Here is a 15,000-nt window from a genome sequence, read left to right as displayed (position 1 = left end):
TGTCAAAATTGAGTTTTTTACATAATCTGATCCATTAGGTGTTTATTAATGCCTGTGTGGTGTTATTTTAAAAATGTTGACATTTTTTAGTTAGTAATTCATAAAATACAAAGGTTCCATCTCACAAAACATAATGGAATGTAAAAACTTTGACGCTCAATATCTCTGAACTGCCCTAAACGGAGATAGAACCTTATCATTCTGAGCTCACGATTTACAGAGTGACGTTAAATTATTAAAACCATGTCTGAACCCCCTGTCCCTGATTTCTCATAAGGGTATTGGCTAGTCCTAGTTCTGCAGATGTGTTAGTTCGCTCAGTTCAAAGTTCTAGTGTCTTTATAGGGACACTTTAGTGAAAGGCAGAATGCTACAGTCCCTCAAGATCTTTACACTGTTGTAAATCTCATCATTTATTTTCATTCGATAAGAGTTAAGATACATGAGGCTTTACATCTTCAGTGTTGATTTGGAAGCGGTCCCCCATCAACATAGGGGACATCTACATAAACAACCTTCTTGTTAGTGGTTGGTGGTGGAGCCATTTTACTGTATAATTGTATCCATTTGATCTGTTCACCTGCGCTCTCCCGGTCCTACTCTTGTACAACACTCCCATAGCATTCCAAAGCATCTCAAACACATTAACCAAGCATTAAGACACAGTTGAGTGTGGGTCTCTTTGGTGGGCCGTCCATTAGCCTTTTGTCAAGCACACCGCTCCACATAATCACCCATGTGTGTCTGTTTTCAAACACAGACCATTACAGTCCCCCACTATGCACACACACACACACACACACACACACACACACACACACACACACACACACACACACGCACACGCACACACACACCAAAGACCGATATACAGCTCGTACTGTCAAGTACCCTCAATGTTCTTGTCACAAATGACCTCTGGGGTTTACTTGGCTCACAGAGTAAATGTTATATTGTCAGGTGGTGTGGAATAGATTGACCAGAAAGCCTTCATCCAACTATCCATCTTTCCATCCCTCATCCATCACTACAGGCCTTTGTGTTCTCCCCTGGAAGTGACGTGTGTGTGTGTTAGAGGGGGACTGTGGGACAGAGGAAGGTTCTGTTGTCTGTGTCTCACATTAGTGGTGCTTTTCTGGAGCGGTGCACTGTGACGGACAGAACTTTCCCGCCCCCCCCCCCCACACACACACAGGGCAGAGTGGATGCCCCGAGACCCCCTGGAAAACACCCAGCTCGGCGCAGCCAAGATCACACACCCCCCACCCCCCCCCCCATCATTGTGTGCAAACACAGACTGTATACCATTATGTTTCTGGGTCATGTTTGTCTGTTGTTTCTCTTGAGGGGGCCAGAGCTCATTGGCTAGTGGTGGGGCTGTGTGTTCTCGTTGGACTGCTTTGTTTTGGAAAATGGCACACTTGCAACAAGCAACAAGCTTTGTAGTGTTAAGTGGGGTTCCCGTAAAACAATGGCCACATTTGCATGCCTTTTCTTTGTCAGGCGATATTGAATTAGGCTATAAGGTTTGGATAAGTGCTAGTAGCCCTACCCAATAAAGACATATCCCCCTTGGATAATGTAAAAAAACAAACATAGAAAAAACTATAACCAAAAGATGGAGACTTATTCCTTCCCCTTGTCTTTATGTTTAAATTGGTGGTCGTATTTGAAAACATTACTGGGTATGAACCCTAGCAGACACACACACACACACACACACACATACTGTACACAGTTAGCACAGCACACAGACAGTAAACACACACACACACACACACACACACACACACTCCTTGCCATAGAGCAATTACTTGCTCTCTCTAAACATTGTCTTTCCGCCGTGGCTGCTGTGTTTTTGTGTGTGGTTCCACTGTTGTTAGTGGAAGCGGAGACAGACTACTGTTGCAGAGAGAGGCAGTTAAACATGTGCCCAGGCTCTGGGGGCAGTGGTTTGGCCCTCTGCCAAACTCACAGATGGCCAGAGTTTCAGTCCCTCTTTTTCTCTGACTCTCTTGTTTCTCTCTCTCTCTCTCTCTCTTTCTGTCAGATGAAGACATTTCCTCTTGTAAACAGAGGGCTAAAGAGTAGGGTTCAAGAAAAGATGAAGTCAGAGAAGAATGTGTTTTTTGTGCTCAGAGTATCCATGTGAATGGGTGTGAAATATGCTCTAGTAGAGGCGTAGCAGTTCAGATGGACAATGGCAGCAGCGACGTGGAATAAAAGGCTTTATTCATCACTGTAGTGACTGATTCCTGGAGTTTAGCTATTCTATTTAAGGTTGAAGTGCCTAAGAACGTACATTGAGTTTACATGGATGCTAGAATTCACGTTTGGTTATGTCCATGTAGATTGTAAACATAGCGGTTACCAAGGAGTGACAGAGCTTAGTAGCTTGGCACACACTATGAACGGTCCTGGTGTACAGTACAAGGAGTAGGAGGACACAGTAATTTAATCATGTGGTTTGCATTACACACACACACACACACACATGCCGCGCACGCACACACAAGCACCCACATATGCACACTCACACTCTTTCTCCAGAGTTTAGGGGAAAACATGCGCACGCAACACACACACATCCATATGCGTGCACACACACACACACACACACACACACACTTTCTCCAGAGGTTTTGGGATGGTATTTCTGCGTGTGAATCCTGGTCAACATGGTTCCAGCCCACTGCAGCGCCTTGGTAAGCTCTCAGTGCCTGTCTGTGCCTGTCGCATCGATTGATCTCAGTAACACACACCTCCTCTCCGAGAAGACAACAGTGCAATAGACTTTTGTAATGTTTTGTTTAACCGAGATAGAAAAATCAATATGTAAACAGATACGCAGTATTGATGAGAGCGGTTAGTCAGTAGTCACATGCCGATTTTTACAACAAGGAAAAAAAAAGATTTGCATAATATTATACAGCTAACTACGCAAATGGTGGGAGATAACTGCTGCTTGCTTCTCTGCAGGAGAAGATCAGATGAGTGTCTCTGCTGGGAGTGTACAGCAGTGCACATTTTTTAGGGAGGTTTTTTAAGTTTGTTGATCTTCACTGGGGCGATAAGGTTTTCACGCTGTGACGTGGGATTGACGTAGTTCAGGATGTGGTAAGAATGCTGAAGGAGCTGTTCAGAGCCTGGTGTTTCACAACCGTGCAACTTTAACCCCTACATGGGCCAGAATAAAAAATAAATAAACACATAGTTTGTGAAATAGGACCTTAATTCTGCATTGAACGAATGAGGACTTTTCATTTCAGAACCTCACTCTGCAGGGATTTGTATTTTAAACAGGATCCCAAACAAACCTGACAGTGTACTCACTGCATCATCAGCTAAGGCTATGTAGGCCCTTTTTCATTTGTTCTCTCTCTCTTTATCTCCCCCCCCCTCTCTTTCTTGGTTGTTAGCGATAGCGATGCCGACTGTTGCGCACTCTCGTTCTCTCCCTCTCTTGGTTGTTAGCTATGCAGACAGTTGAGCTCTCTCGCTCTCTCTCTCTCCCTCTCCCTCTCTCTCTCTCTCTCTCTCGCTCTCTCTCTCTCCCTCTCCCTCTCTCTCTCTCTCTCTCTCTCTCTCTCTCTCTCTCTCTCTCTCTCTCTCAGAGGCCCCCCCCCCCTGTCACATGACCATTCTGTTGTTGTGCTGCAGTGTTGAGTAGCCCCTGAGAATGTGGCTGTACACATCAGCACAGCAACTGATATAGCAGCATACGGTCAAACTGGCGTCTGTTGCTGTGTGTCTCTGCTCAGACTAACAGTGGCTCTCATGTGGGACTGTGTCAGGATGTAGTTCTTCTCTAGCTGTTGACTGTTGGCTTTGTTTCAATGCTTTTAATTGTTTGACCATTGTTTCCCAGGGTAACCCCCCCCACCCCCCACGTTGTGTTTGATAGAGTGCTGCTAACAGCACATTTAAAGGCCCTTTAAACCTCTCTGTGTTAAAAAAAGAAAAGAAAAAAAGAAATGACTTTTACACTTCTGACCAGTTAAAAAAAAAAAAAAAGGAAGAAAATACTGGTTGCAGATGTGTTATTACTGGCTGAGGATAATGGCTGTGCTCTGTCTGCTCCCCACCCTGGGTCTCCCCACCCTGGGTAATGTTAGCTGTGACACCGCCAGATCGTTCCCTACCCAGCCTCTCTCCTACTCCTCTGGGCCGTCCTTTCCTTGCCCTCCTAACGCCGTCACAGTGTGATGTGTGCCTATAAAACAGGTAGACTCAATCTGTGGCTTTGTAAGCAGTGGCTGGCACACACACACACACACACACACACACACACACACACACACACACACACACACACACACACATAACACCACACACAACCAGGGGTAAAGACCAGGGGCCAGTTGCATAAACATAGATTAAGACTGGTCTAAGCCTTAGACTAGTCTTATGTTCTCAGGTTAGACCAGTCTAATTAAGACTGCCTGTTGCATGAAAAATAGGACTGACTTATTTTGAGGTTAGAAAGTTAGCCACCTTCCCCACCTGGCTAAGCTTGATTTAAGAGCTGTGTTGCTATGGGAACGAGTCAGGGCTAGTAGTTAGCTAACACTTGTAATGGATTTTTCACATATATGGCGTGTATGGCATTGTTGGGAGTCTGTGGGGTGCTGTCCATGAGCGCAGGGCCCGGCTCCAGGGCCTTGTGTTCTGTTCATGGACAGTGATGGAATGCGGACTCGTTATCAATGTTGTGACTATGTTGACAGTATACCCAGTGTACAGTGTGAAATGAAGACCGTGTCCAACATTGTATGCGGACTCCTATCGCCGCTGTTGTGTCTATGTTGACAGTGACACTATATGAAAGATGTGTTTTGTGTAAGTGGGCGCTCACTCAGTCTACCTTCAATGGGCTGAGTCCAACTCGAGTTGTGAAAGGTCATTTTCTTTAATAAATATTATACCTCGATTTAAAGCAAGTTCCTATCTTGAGTCTCATTTTATTAATCCACAACACACTGTAACTCCAGCGCGGTAAACTACTTCACTGGTTAAAACTGCTAAGCAGTAGGCTATAAATGGTAAATGGTAAATGCCACTGACTTATATAGCGCCTTATTCCAAAGCGCTTTACAACGGCCTCTCATTCACCCATTCACACACACATTCACACACCAATGGCGGCGAGCTGCCATGCAAGGCGCCGGCCCGCGCATTGGGAGCAATTTGGGGGTTCAGTGTCTTGCCCAAGGACACTTCGACATGTGGCCAGCCGGGGCTCGAACCGCCGATCTGCCAACCTTGTGATCATTAGACGGCAGCTCCACCTCCTGCACCACAGCCGCCCCAGCCGGCTATACTTTTGTCCACATTATATTTCTCCAATATAAGCTACATACGTTTTCAGCAGAAGAAACGGGTGGAAAAGGGACACAAAGGGAGTTGATCTCTCAGATCTTCCGCTGCTAGGCTGTAGCTGTTTCGGCCGCCATGTTTTCTTTTCTTCTGTCAAGTGTCTTATTTTACCCAGAATGCATTGCGTGACAGGCTATCTAAGTCAGCCTTACTTTTTAGTCACTCATAGGTGAGCTTTATGCAACAGGAAAATTCAGTCTATAGCAAGACTGACTTAAAGTGAGATCTAAGTCTAAAGCCTGGGTCTATCTATATGCAACTGGCCCCAGGTTTATAGCCTAGCTCCCACTTACTGGAATGTGCCGTCGCGCTACACAGCAAGAGCCCATCACTCAGGAGGGAGCTTTCAGTTTATGAAGCCCTGCTGAGTCCAGCTGCTTTTTTATCTCTGTGAGTTTACAGACTGTGGTGTGTGTGTGTGTGTGTGTGTGTGTGTGTGTGTGTGTGTGTGGCTGATATGTCAGAGTTTATGGGAATACTGGCTGGCTTCCTCCTTAGTTTGACCCGTACTGTCTTGTCTATGGGATGTCCTCAGCAAGAACCCTCTGTTTTTATGACATGAGGAAGTTACGGTTTATCACTGTGGCTAAAACAGGGAAGTCTGTGTGTGTGTGAGGGAACAGAGTACACTAGACTCTGTTGAACTCCACGGTAAGGGTCCTAGGCATGGCATATCATCAAGTTTGTCTGAGAGGTGTCGGCGACTTTTGTCGTTGTGGTTATGGTTGTTGTTTTCTTTTCAAATCCGTCTGTTGACGGATGTATGTTTAGATTGTAGTAATAGCCCAACCGTTGTCTGCGTTAAACAAACATTCACTACAACAACACTCGTCGCAGAGCGAAGGAACACTTTAGACACACCTTGTTGTTCGTTTTATGTGCAGACAGTCACATGAGTGGGGTTTTTGTGTGCTTTGATCTCTCGGAGTTATAAAACACTTACACAAACATTTACGATCACAACTGACTCAAAAACCACTGAGCAACAGTGTCTGATGGGAAGAGTCACACGGCCCAGGCCTAAAGGTTCTGTCCTTCTGTGACCCGTGACCTTTGAACCCTGAAGAACTGGGGCCTGGTGGTGATTTGACTGATAAGGACAAGTCTCAGTCTGACGTCAGGCTCTGTGTGTTCACTAGGGGGTGGTGACCTCTGTCGCGGAGGTTAATCCTGCCAGAGGAACGTCGCTACGCTAGACTAGGCTATTAAAAAGCATTAGATGTGTATAAGCATGGGAGGGGGTTCCTAACGGGATACACCAGGCTATTCCTGGTAAATCAATGAGGGGAAGTGAATGAGGTCACATTTTCAGGGAATGGGATGAGTGAGAGGGAGGGTTGCACTGCATGAATACGTTGGGCCTCTCTCTCTATAAGGAAACGCCTGCGTGTGCGTGTGTGTGTGTGTGAGGGAGAGAGAGAGTGTGTGAGAGAGAAGACAGGGCTCGGTTGGGTGCAGGTGACATTGACAAAGTGGTCCTAACCACCATCAAAGAGTTATCCCTCAAACAGCTATACCCATAACCGTGTGTGTGTGTGTGTGTGTGTGTGTGTGTGTGTGTGTGTGTGTGTGCGTGTGCGAGTGCTCGCTCGCACGTTTGTTTGCAGTGAGGCGTGGAAGGGGTGGGCACTAGCAGTGCAGGCTTTGCCCATCACCCAGCTCAGTGCCAGCCTTGTGCTCTGCCCATGTGAGGATGACTGGGCTGCTCGCCTCATGGCACCAAGCCCCCCCCCACCTCATCCCACACACACACACACACAGACACACACACACACACAGACACACACACACACAGACACACACACACACACACACACACACACACAGACACACACACACACACACAGACACACACACACACAGACACACGGTCCATATTACTTACACGCTAACCGCCGGTGATGTGTGTAAACACAGGGGGCTGTTGACAGTAAAATACAGCTCGGCAGATTACCCATGATGATTCAAGCTGTTTGCTAGCCGGTAAAATATTAGCTTTGGATTGGCCTCTGTCATGTGAGTTTAGAGGACACACAGGGTCAGAGTGAGACAGACACACCCAAACTGTGTGTGTGTGTGCCTGGGTTTCCGTTAACCGGCAATTGCCGGTCTTTGTCCGGTAAAATTTGGTGAAGTCCGACAAATTGAAAAGTCGTCGGACATATTGTCCGGTGAAAATAATTCCCTTTGAATACAATTCGCTAAAGCTGGCTGGGTGCGTTCGTAAACACGCTCTGGAAATCCGATCAGCACTCGCGGAACGCCTCTCGTCCAATCGAACGACTCGGTCGCTCTGTGACATCGAAGCCAGCGTGCGCTCCGGCGCTCTCAGAGCGTGTTTACGAACGCACCCCTAGAAGTTTCCAGCCAGCTAGCTGAAGCTGCTACACACACCAGAGCCATGGCGACCGAACGGCAAGTTAAACAACATACTATAAAAGTGACATTGTTTTACTCATTACTCATACGTTTGTTGTCATTCGGCGGTGCTAATAGTCGCTTTCTTTTTTAATTTATTTAATTTATTTTATTTTAGCAGTTTCCCCGAAAGTTAAGTGTTTGTTTTTATATCACTATTTGCACTTCTGGTTAGATGCTAAACTGCATTTTGTTGTCTGGTACTTGTACTCTGCAATGACAATAAAGTTGAATCTCACCTAATCTAATCTAATCTAATCTAAAATAATCTAAAATAATCCCATCACTATTACTCCCTATTTTCATCAGTGTTTCAATCCTTGAATCTGTGATGGAAATCAAGCAAAGCCACTTCAAGTCTCCCCACCACTGACAGCGCTGGGTGTGCCTTTCCTTACACTCTCGGTTATTCCCTGTGGATTTAAAAAAACGGTGTTTTGGTTTCTATAATGTGGTCTATTCTCAGTGTTGACGAGCAACTCAGGGGGCTTTGAGATGGCTAACAGCTAATTAAAGGATGGCTAACAGCTAATTAAAGGAGTAATTCCACTCAAAAGTCTGTCTGTCTGTCTGTCTGTCTGTCTGTCTGTCTGTCTGTCTATCTGTCTGTCTGCCTGCCTGTCTGTCTGTCTGTCTGTCTGTCTGTCTGTCTGTCTGTCTCTCTGTCAGTGTGCTGGACTACCTATGACTTCCATGGTACCTGGGAACGCGTTGTCGGAGAGAAACGCCCTCTGTACAAAGGACCTACTGACCAAAATCCCTGTTCCCCGTAGCCTACATGCTTGCACTGTTACTGTTCAATAAAATGTTATACATCTAGACATTGTGGTATTTCTTTATATACGTATCCCAGACTGCCTATCAATTGTTTCTCAATAAACAGTTATGTTCTTCCCATTGTCATACTCCCGAGCTAAACGAAATGCCTTCCCAACCAGCGAGACTTATAGAAATGACGTTGTTTTATTGATAAAAAAAAAAAAAAGGGTAAAACTGTAAAGAGAAAATAGAAAACTCACATTAATCCCAAACAATTTAACAAACTTCAGTTAACGTAATGTGGAGTCCGTTCATTGATCGATGCTGTCTGTTCAGTTCCCAGTGAGGCGCCCGTTCAGCGCTGGACCCGTTCAGCGCTGGATTTGACGCATGGCATAGCGCGCATGCGTCAAATCATGTTATATTATTATATATTATATAGCTCGCATCTAATCGTATCGGATGAGAAATAGACATTAAATGGCATATATAGGCCGCTACACAACAGTAATCACCGCGACAAACATTAGATTTGGAGGAAAAAAATATATGATTTTGGAAAAAAAAAAATATATTATATTTTAATATGATGACCGGAATATATCACGTTTGTCCGGTAAATCGAATTCTTCCCGGACACGATGTCCGACGGCAAATTTTTCTAACGGAAACCCTGGTGTGTGCCTGTGCCAGCTTATGTCAATGGAGGACACACCCTGTTCCTTATCTTGGTTTAAGGAGTAGTTACAGCGTATCAGTGACAGTGGTCATTAAGTGGTTGCAGACAGACACAACATCTTTACTAGTAAAACAGCACTTTACAGACTGGAACTTTAAATTATTATTTGTTGGGGAGAATACGGTTTCAAAGCGTTTGGTTTTTCAATTCGAGTGGAGAGAGGAGAGCCCAGAGAGGATGAGAGAGGGAAAAGGGAGAAAGAAAGAAAGAAAAAAAAAAAAGAGCCGGAGAGAATGCTAATGGATAAAAATCATGTATGCAAATTGGTTAAGCCGATTGACGTCACGGGCAGAGTGATGTGCCATCTGGGGACACCCCGACCGGCCCTGAGCCCAGAGAGACAGCCAGCCAGCATGCTGGGAGGGGAGGGAGGGAGGGAGGGAGAGAGGGAGGGAGGTAGGGGAGGTGGGGGGAGGGGAGCCCCAGGGGAAGGCAGCAGCGTGGGGAGACCAGGCCTGGAGTATCCCTCCCTCCCTCCCTCCCTCCCGACCTCCAGGGGTGTGAGCTGCAAAGAGAGGTGTATGCCAACACACCAGCAAGGCACACCAACAAGGATCAGCTCTCTGTCTGTGCGTACGTGCGTGCGTGCGTGTACATGTGCGCGCCATGTCCTTTCTCATGCTACTTGGAGAACTAGGTCTATGTCCAGATGAAGCATAGGAAGATCCTGCGTTGTCCTTGTCTTGTGAAGCTGAGTTAAGTTCTACGAACTCACTCTCAGTTCCAGTCCTACAGAATGACCTTCCCAACCCCCCCCCCCCCTCCCGCCCCTCTGCTCTTGCGTGCGCAGTAAGCCCACCGAACATAAGTGTCAGTGTATGTCTGCTTCTTCAGTAATCACCAAGCTGCTTTGCTCTAACTTAACTGTTTGTGAGGAGCCTTTTACAGAAGGAAATGAGGTGTGATTAACTCAATAAGGTATTTTTTTTTTCTCTCCTATGTTCCCCCTGGAGACTCACTACAGGGTTTCCCACCCAGTGAAGCCAACTCTGGGGGTTGACCTGCTTCTCAATCAAACTTGTATACAGGCTTCCTTGGCCCATTTGTTTGTTTCATGTACAAGTTGTTGGATTAAGGCCATATACAACTGTTCCCAAAATGCATAGGTGTCGTGCTAGTTATATTGTGTCTTACAGGAATTGCACTCCATTGTCATTGACTATGTGAATGCTCATGGAACTAGTGTGCGTGTACAGCATGTGTGTGTTTCTCACACACCCTGATAAAATGTTTTAACATTCTGTGTCTTATCGCACTGTGGCGATAGATACCGCGGTGAAACAGGGTTTTATCAGTTTTAACAGTTAAACTCAAACAGAACAGAATGTCATGAATCTCAAAGGGTGCTGGTCCTCACTGGGGGTCTGCGGGCCTAACTCCAACGTTTGCGTAAATCTTGCCGTGATGTCATATTTACGCGACGCTCTGAGTTACACACACTGATCTCGAGTTCCAATTGACGTATCTAGTATTTGATGCCATTCTTCTCATGTCTCTCTGTCTGCGTATTAGGGCTGCCACAAACGATTATTTTCATAGTCGACTAGTCACCGATTATTTTAACGATTAGTCGACTAATCGGATCATAAATTACAGCTTATCGCACAATTACTCAATCGCTCTTATTTAGCTATCATCTTCTAAATCAGCTTCTAAATTTAGCTTGAAGTTGTTAGTTGTTGTTGTAGGCATGTGCTAACTAAAAATAAAGACAATTAAAATGATTGTTCACTCAAAAATAGATATTTTAATGAACTTTGCAGATTTATTTCTGGCATCACTTGCATGTAATGTAATGTAAAGAGTAGTAGAGGGTGCAAACTGCTGAGTAAAATGAGGTAGGCTAGGCACTAGGCAACCAAAAGAATACAAAAACAAAAATAAATACTTGTACAGAGTACAAAAGTTTTGCTTTGCTTCACTCATCTCATAGTAGAACGCGCCTTCTTAGCACTGTAACGTTAAGACAACATTTTTAGCTATTTGATAAGTATCGCTTTGATGACAACGTAAAATTATGTAAGAAGGCTTTTAACGTAACGATATCGTTAGCCAATAACAAGCTAACTAGCTTACCGAGACGAGCCATCGTCTTCCTCGTCATCTGCCACAACGTGCTTCCTTTTTAGATGCTCGCGCATCATAGACGTGCTGCCATGATAAGCGAGTTCAGCTTTGCAAATTTTACATTTTACATTCTTTTTTTCAACGTTGTGGTTGAAATGCTCCCACACTTTAGAGGTACGAGGACAGGAAGACATTTCTCTGTTTGTTTTTCCGGGGAAGTCACGTGTGCCCCGGATGACCGACACTGCGCATGTACATCAAAGACACTAGGAGACGCTAGCCAGTGGCAGCTTCAGGGAAGAAAAACGAATGCTTATCGAATGAAATGAATGGTCTTTATTGTCATTGATATAGTACAGGTACCAAACAACGAAATTTGGGAGGGGGGGCTCCCCTGGTGCTAGGCAAAAAAAAAAAAAAAAAAAAAATCGCTTATTTCAGCTCCAAAAAGACATGCGACTACGGCGATTACCAAATATGTCGGCGACGATTTTGGTAGTCGACGTCGTCGTGACTAGTCGACTAATCGTGGCAGCCTTACTGCGTATATGACTTGGTCAAAGTAACGTTGTTCTGATTCACTGAAGGTAGTAGTCTTTCTGTTTTTATCCTTTTTTGGCTGATAGTTCCTCTCCTCTCTCTCTCTCTCTCTCTCTCTCTCTCTCTCTCTCTCTCTCTCTCTCTCTCTCTCCTCCAGAGACGAGGGGCCATCTCCTATGACAGCTCGGATCAAACGGCCCTCTACATTCGTATGCTAGGTAAGTACTGCCCACTGTCACAACCCCCCCCCCCCCCCCTACACACACAATTTAGCTAGTAAGTAAAGGAGAAAAATGAGAGGTTAATCTTCTGTTGATATGTTATTGGACTTGCCAGTCCAATAGGATAGGAGAGAAATAGGATTGAGAGATGGAGAGGGACTCGTAGCCTGCGATAATCTCTCCATAACCGCAGTTCGTGTCACCAGTATTAAGTATTAAGTCACCAGTATTAAGCCTTTTTTTTCTAGTATTTTGATCAGATTTAGCGAGGCAGAGATTTACAGTTGAGTCCCGCCGGGTAGAGAGGCTCGTGGAATGCTCTGGCCCTCAGTGTGTATGCCAGGCGTCTACTCTGCCTCTACCAGACCACCACTGGGAGTCCTCCCAGCATCTACCAGCCAGATTAGCCTGCAGGTGTGGGGGAGTGACATTGTACCCATGGTGAGTCAACAGGGCTGTGGTCACAGCAGATTATGTACAGGAGATTTCCTCAGAAGCCATTGCTGCTGGGTATCTTATTGTTAGTGTATGAATAATGATAAAGCACTTAACTTGCTTATCTTATCTTAGGACTTTGCTTTGGTCTTACTTGTTTTGTGTTTTGACTTCCTTCCAGTAACTTGATGCTAATGTTAACAATTTAATTAGGAGCCAGTATTTCCTGATCAGGGTAGAGTTATTCTGTCAGCGAACCAAGAAATAAGACTTTGCAAGCCCACAAGGTTTATTCTGGAACTTATTTTTCTTGTTCTGTCAGTGCTGCGACTTTGATGAGATGTCTGCTGCTTTTTGCAGCTGTGGCTTATTGTTTTGCTAACTTTCCATGGTTTACTGCTTTGCTCAAGCATGAAGCTTGACTCATTGACTTTGACAATTGATTTGGGCAAAGAGTAGCCTTCTTTAAATCATCGGTGGATTTTATATGAATCTGTTGTATTATCTCACACACACACACACACACACACACACACACACACACAGTATTCTTTGAACGTGTGTTTGTTAGACCCTATACATATGTACATGTATATCCAACCTGTGAACGCTGCGTAAACTGAGCTCTACAATATGTGTGTTTATTTTCCCGAAATCCCATTGAATCGTAATTCACAGTTTAGATATTTTGCTAGGGGCTTGTGTAATATTCAAACAGCTGCTCTCACATGAGTAACAAGCTGTTGAGAGAGAGAGAGAGAGAGAGAGAGAGAGAGAGAGGAACTGTATGGTTTCATTTGATCAACGCATACAACAGACAACACACACACACACAAGTCGATACGGAGGTAGTGCCATGCTGCGAGACTGCTATTCTGCTGTACTGGGTCGCAGAGAGCCATCTGCTGAATGACAACATTGCTGAATGACTAATCTAGAACACCAGAACTGCCTGGGCCGCCTGCCTGCCTGGGCCTGGGCCATGGCAGCACCGTCCTCTCTTCTGCGTAGGCTGGGACAAGCAAAGGCCTGTGTGTGCGTCTTCTCTGCTTCTCCTACTACGGCGTAGAGCACTAATACCAGAGTAGACCACCCCGAAGTTCCTCGATGACATCATCACTGCTTTAGACAGTAAGCAGGTCTGTATAACTGCCTTTTTTGACTTAGGCAAGGCTTTCGACTCAGTCGATCATAACATCCTCTTGCATAGGCCATCTCCAGCATCGGCCTGTCCACTACTTGTTGCAATTGGTTTACCAGCTACCTTGCTAAACGTGTTCAGCAGGTGAAAACATCCTGTCGGAACCACTTCCCATCTCTAAAGGGGTGCCTCAAGGCTCCATCTTGGGCCCAACCTTGTTCTCCATCTACATCAGTGATGTAGCCAAGGCTGCTGGCAGTTCCCAGATACATCTGCATGCTGACGATACCTTCTTATACTCAGCTGGCCCTTCTCTCCACTCTGCGGCATCCACTCTCCAACTCAGTCTCATCTCTATCGAGCAGTCTTATCATAACCTCCATCTACTCCTTTACTCCAAACAGACGAAATGTATTCTGTTTGACCAGGTAAACAAGGTCTCCAGCCCCCCCCCAAGATCTCCTGCGCCGACGGCTCTGAATTGGAGTTTGTCATGTCCTATAAATACCTAGGCCTCTGGCTGGACTCATTTCTTTCTTTCACGGCTCACATTAATAACCTTCAGCCCAAAGTCAAAGCTAGATTGGGCTTCCTGTTTCTTCCTTCACGCATTCCGCTAGACACGCCCTTGTGAAGATGACCATACTTCCTATGCTGGACTACGGCGACACAATCTATAAAATGGCAGGTGTGCCCTTAGGAAACTTGACACACTCCACCACTCAGCCATTCGCTTTGCCACTGGTGCACCCTTCACTACTCACCACTGGTGCACCCTTCACTTCTCACCACTGGTGCACCCTTCACTACCCACCACTGCAATCTCTACAAACTGGTGGGCTGGCCCTTCCTTCATACCAGGCGGCTTCTTCACTGGCTTCAATTAATTTATAAGACAATCCTGGGAAAAACGCCTCTCTACCTCTCCTGCACTTCTCTCACAATGGTTACCATTCAAGGTCTAGGGATCTCATCAGGCTCACCATCCCAAAAGCCTGCACTGTTTTCGGCCGCAACTCCTTCCGTTTTGCTGCAGCAAATGATTGGACCACTTTACAAAAACACACTCAAACTCACAGCACTCACAACACACACATCACTTACTATCTTCAAACAGAAACTTCAACCGATCATACTCGACTGTTGTTCCTGTTGATTGCCCCCCCCCTACCACACACACACACACACACACACACACACACACACACACACACACACACACACACACACACACACACACACACACACACACACACACATACACACACAACCGCCGCCCCCCCCCCCCTCTCCCTTCACACATA

At 45.6% G+C, this 15,000-nt stretch overlaps 1 protein-coding gene across 1 annotated transcript in view; it reads left to right on the top strand.

Annotated features, from left to right (window-relative positions):
- pde7a (phosphodiesterase 7A) overlaps positions 1-15,000 on the top strand; it is a gene marked incomplete at its 5' end in the record, with an annotated part of 21,810 nt that overhangs the window by 754 nt on the left and 6,056 nt on the right. Inside the window, one exon of the mRNA XM_080542927.1 lies at positions 12,057-12,117. Coding sequence (XP_080399053.1) covers positions 12,057-12,117 — 61 coding nt within the window. The remainder of the gene's footprint in view (positions 1-12,056; positions 12,118-15,000) is intronic.

The sequence above is a fragment of the Nansenia antarctica genome (genome assembly GCF_963989245.1).
Source record: "Nansenia antarctica genome assembly, chromosome: 12".
Taxonomy (NCBI): Eukaryota; Metazoa; Chordata; class Actinopteri; order Argentiniformes; family Microstomatidae; genus Nansenia; species Nansenia antarctica.
Note: the sequence above shows the minus strand (reverse complement) of the source record. Positions and strands in the feature narration are given on the sequence as shown.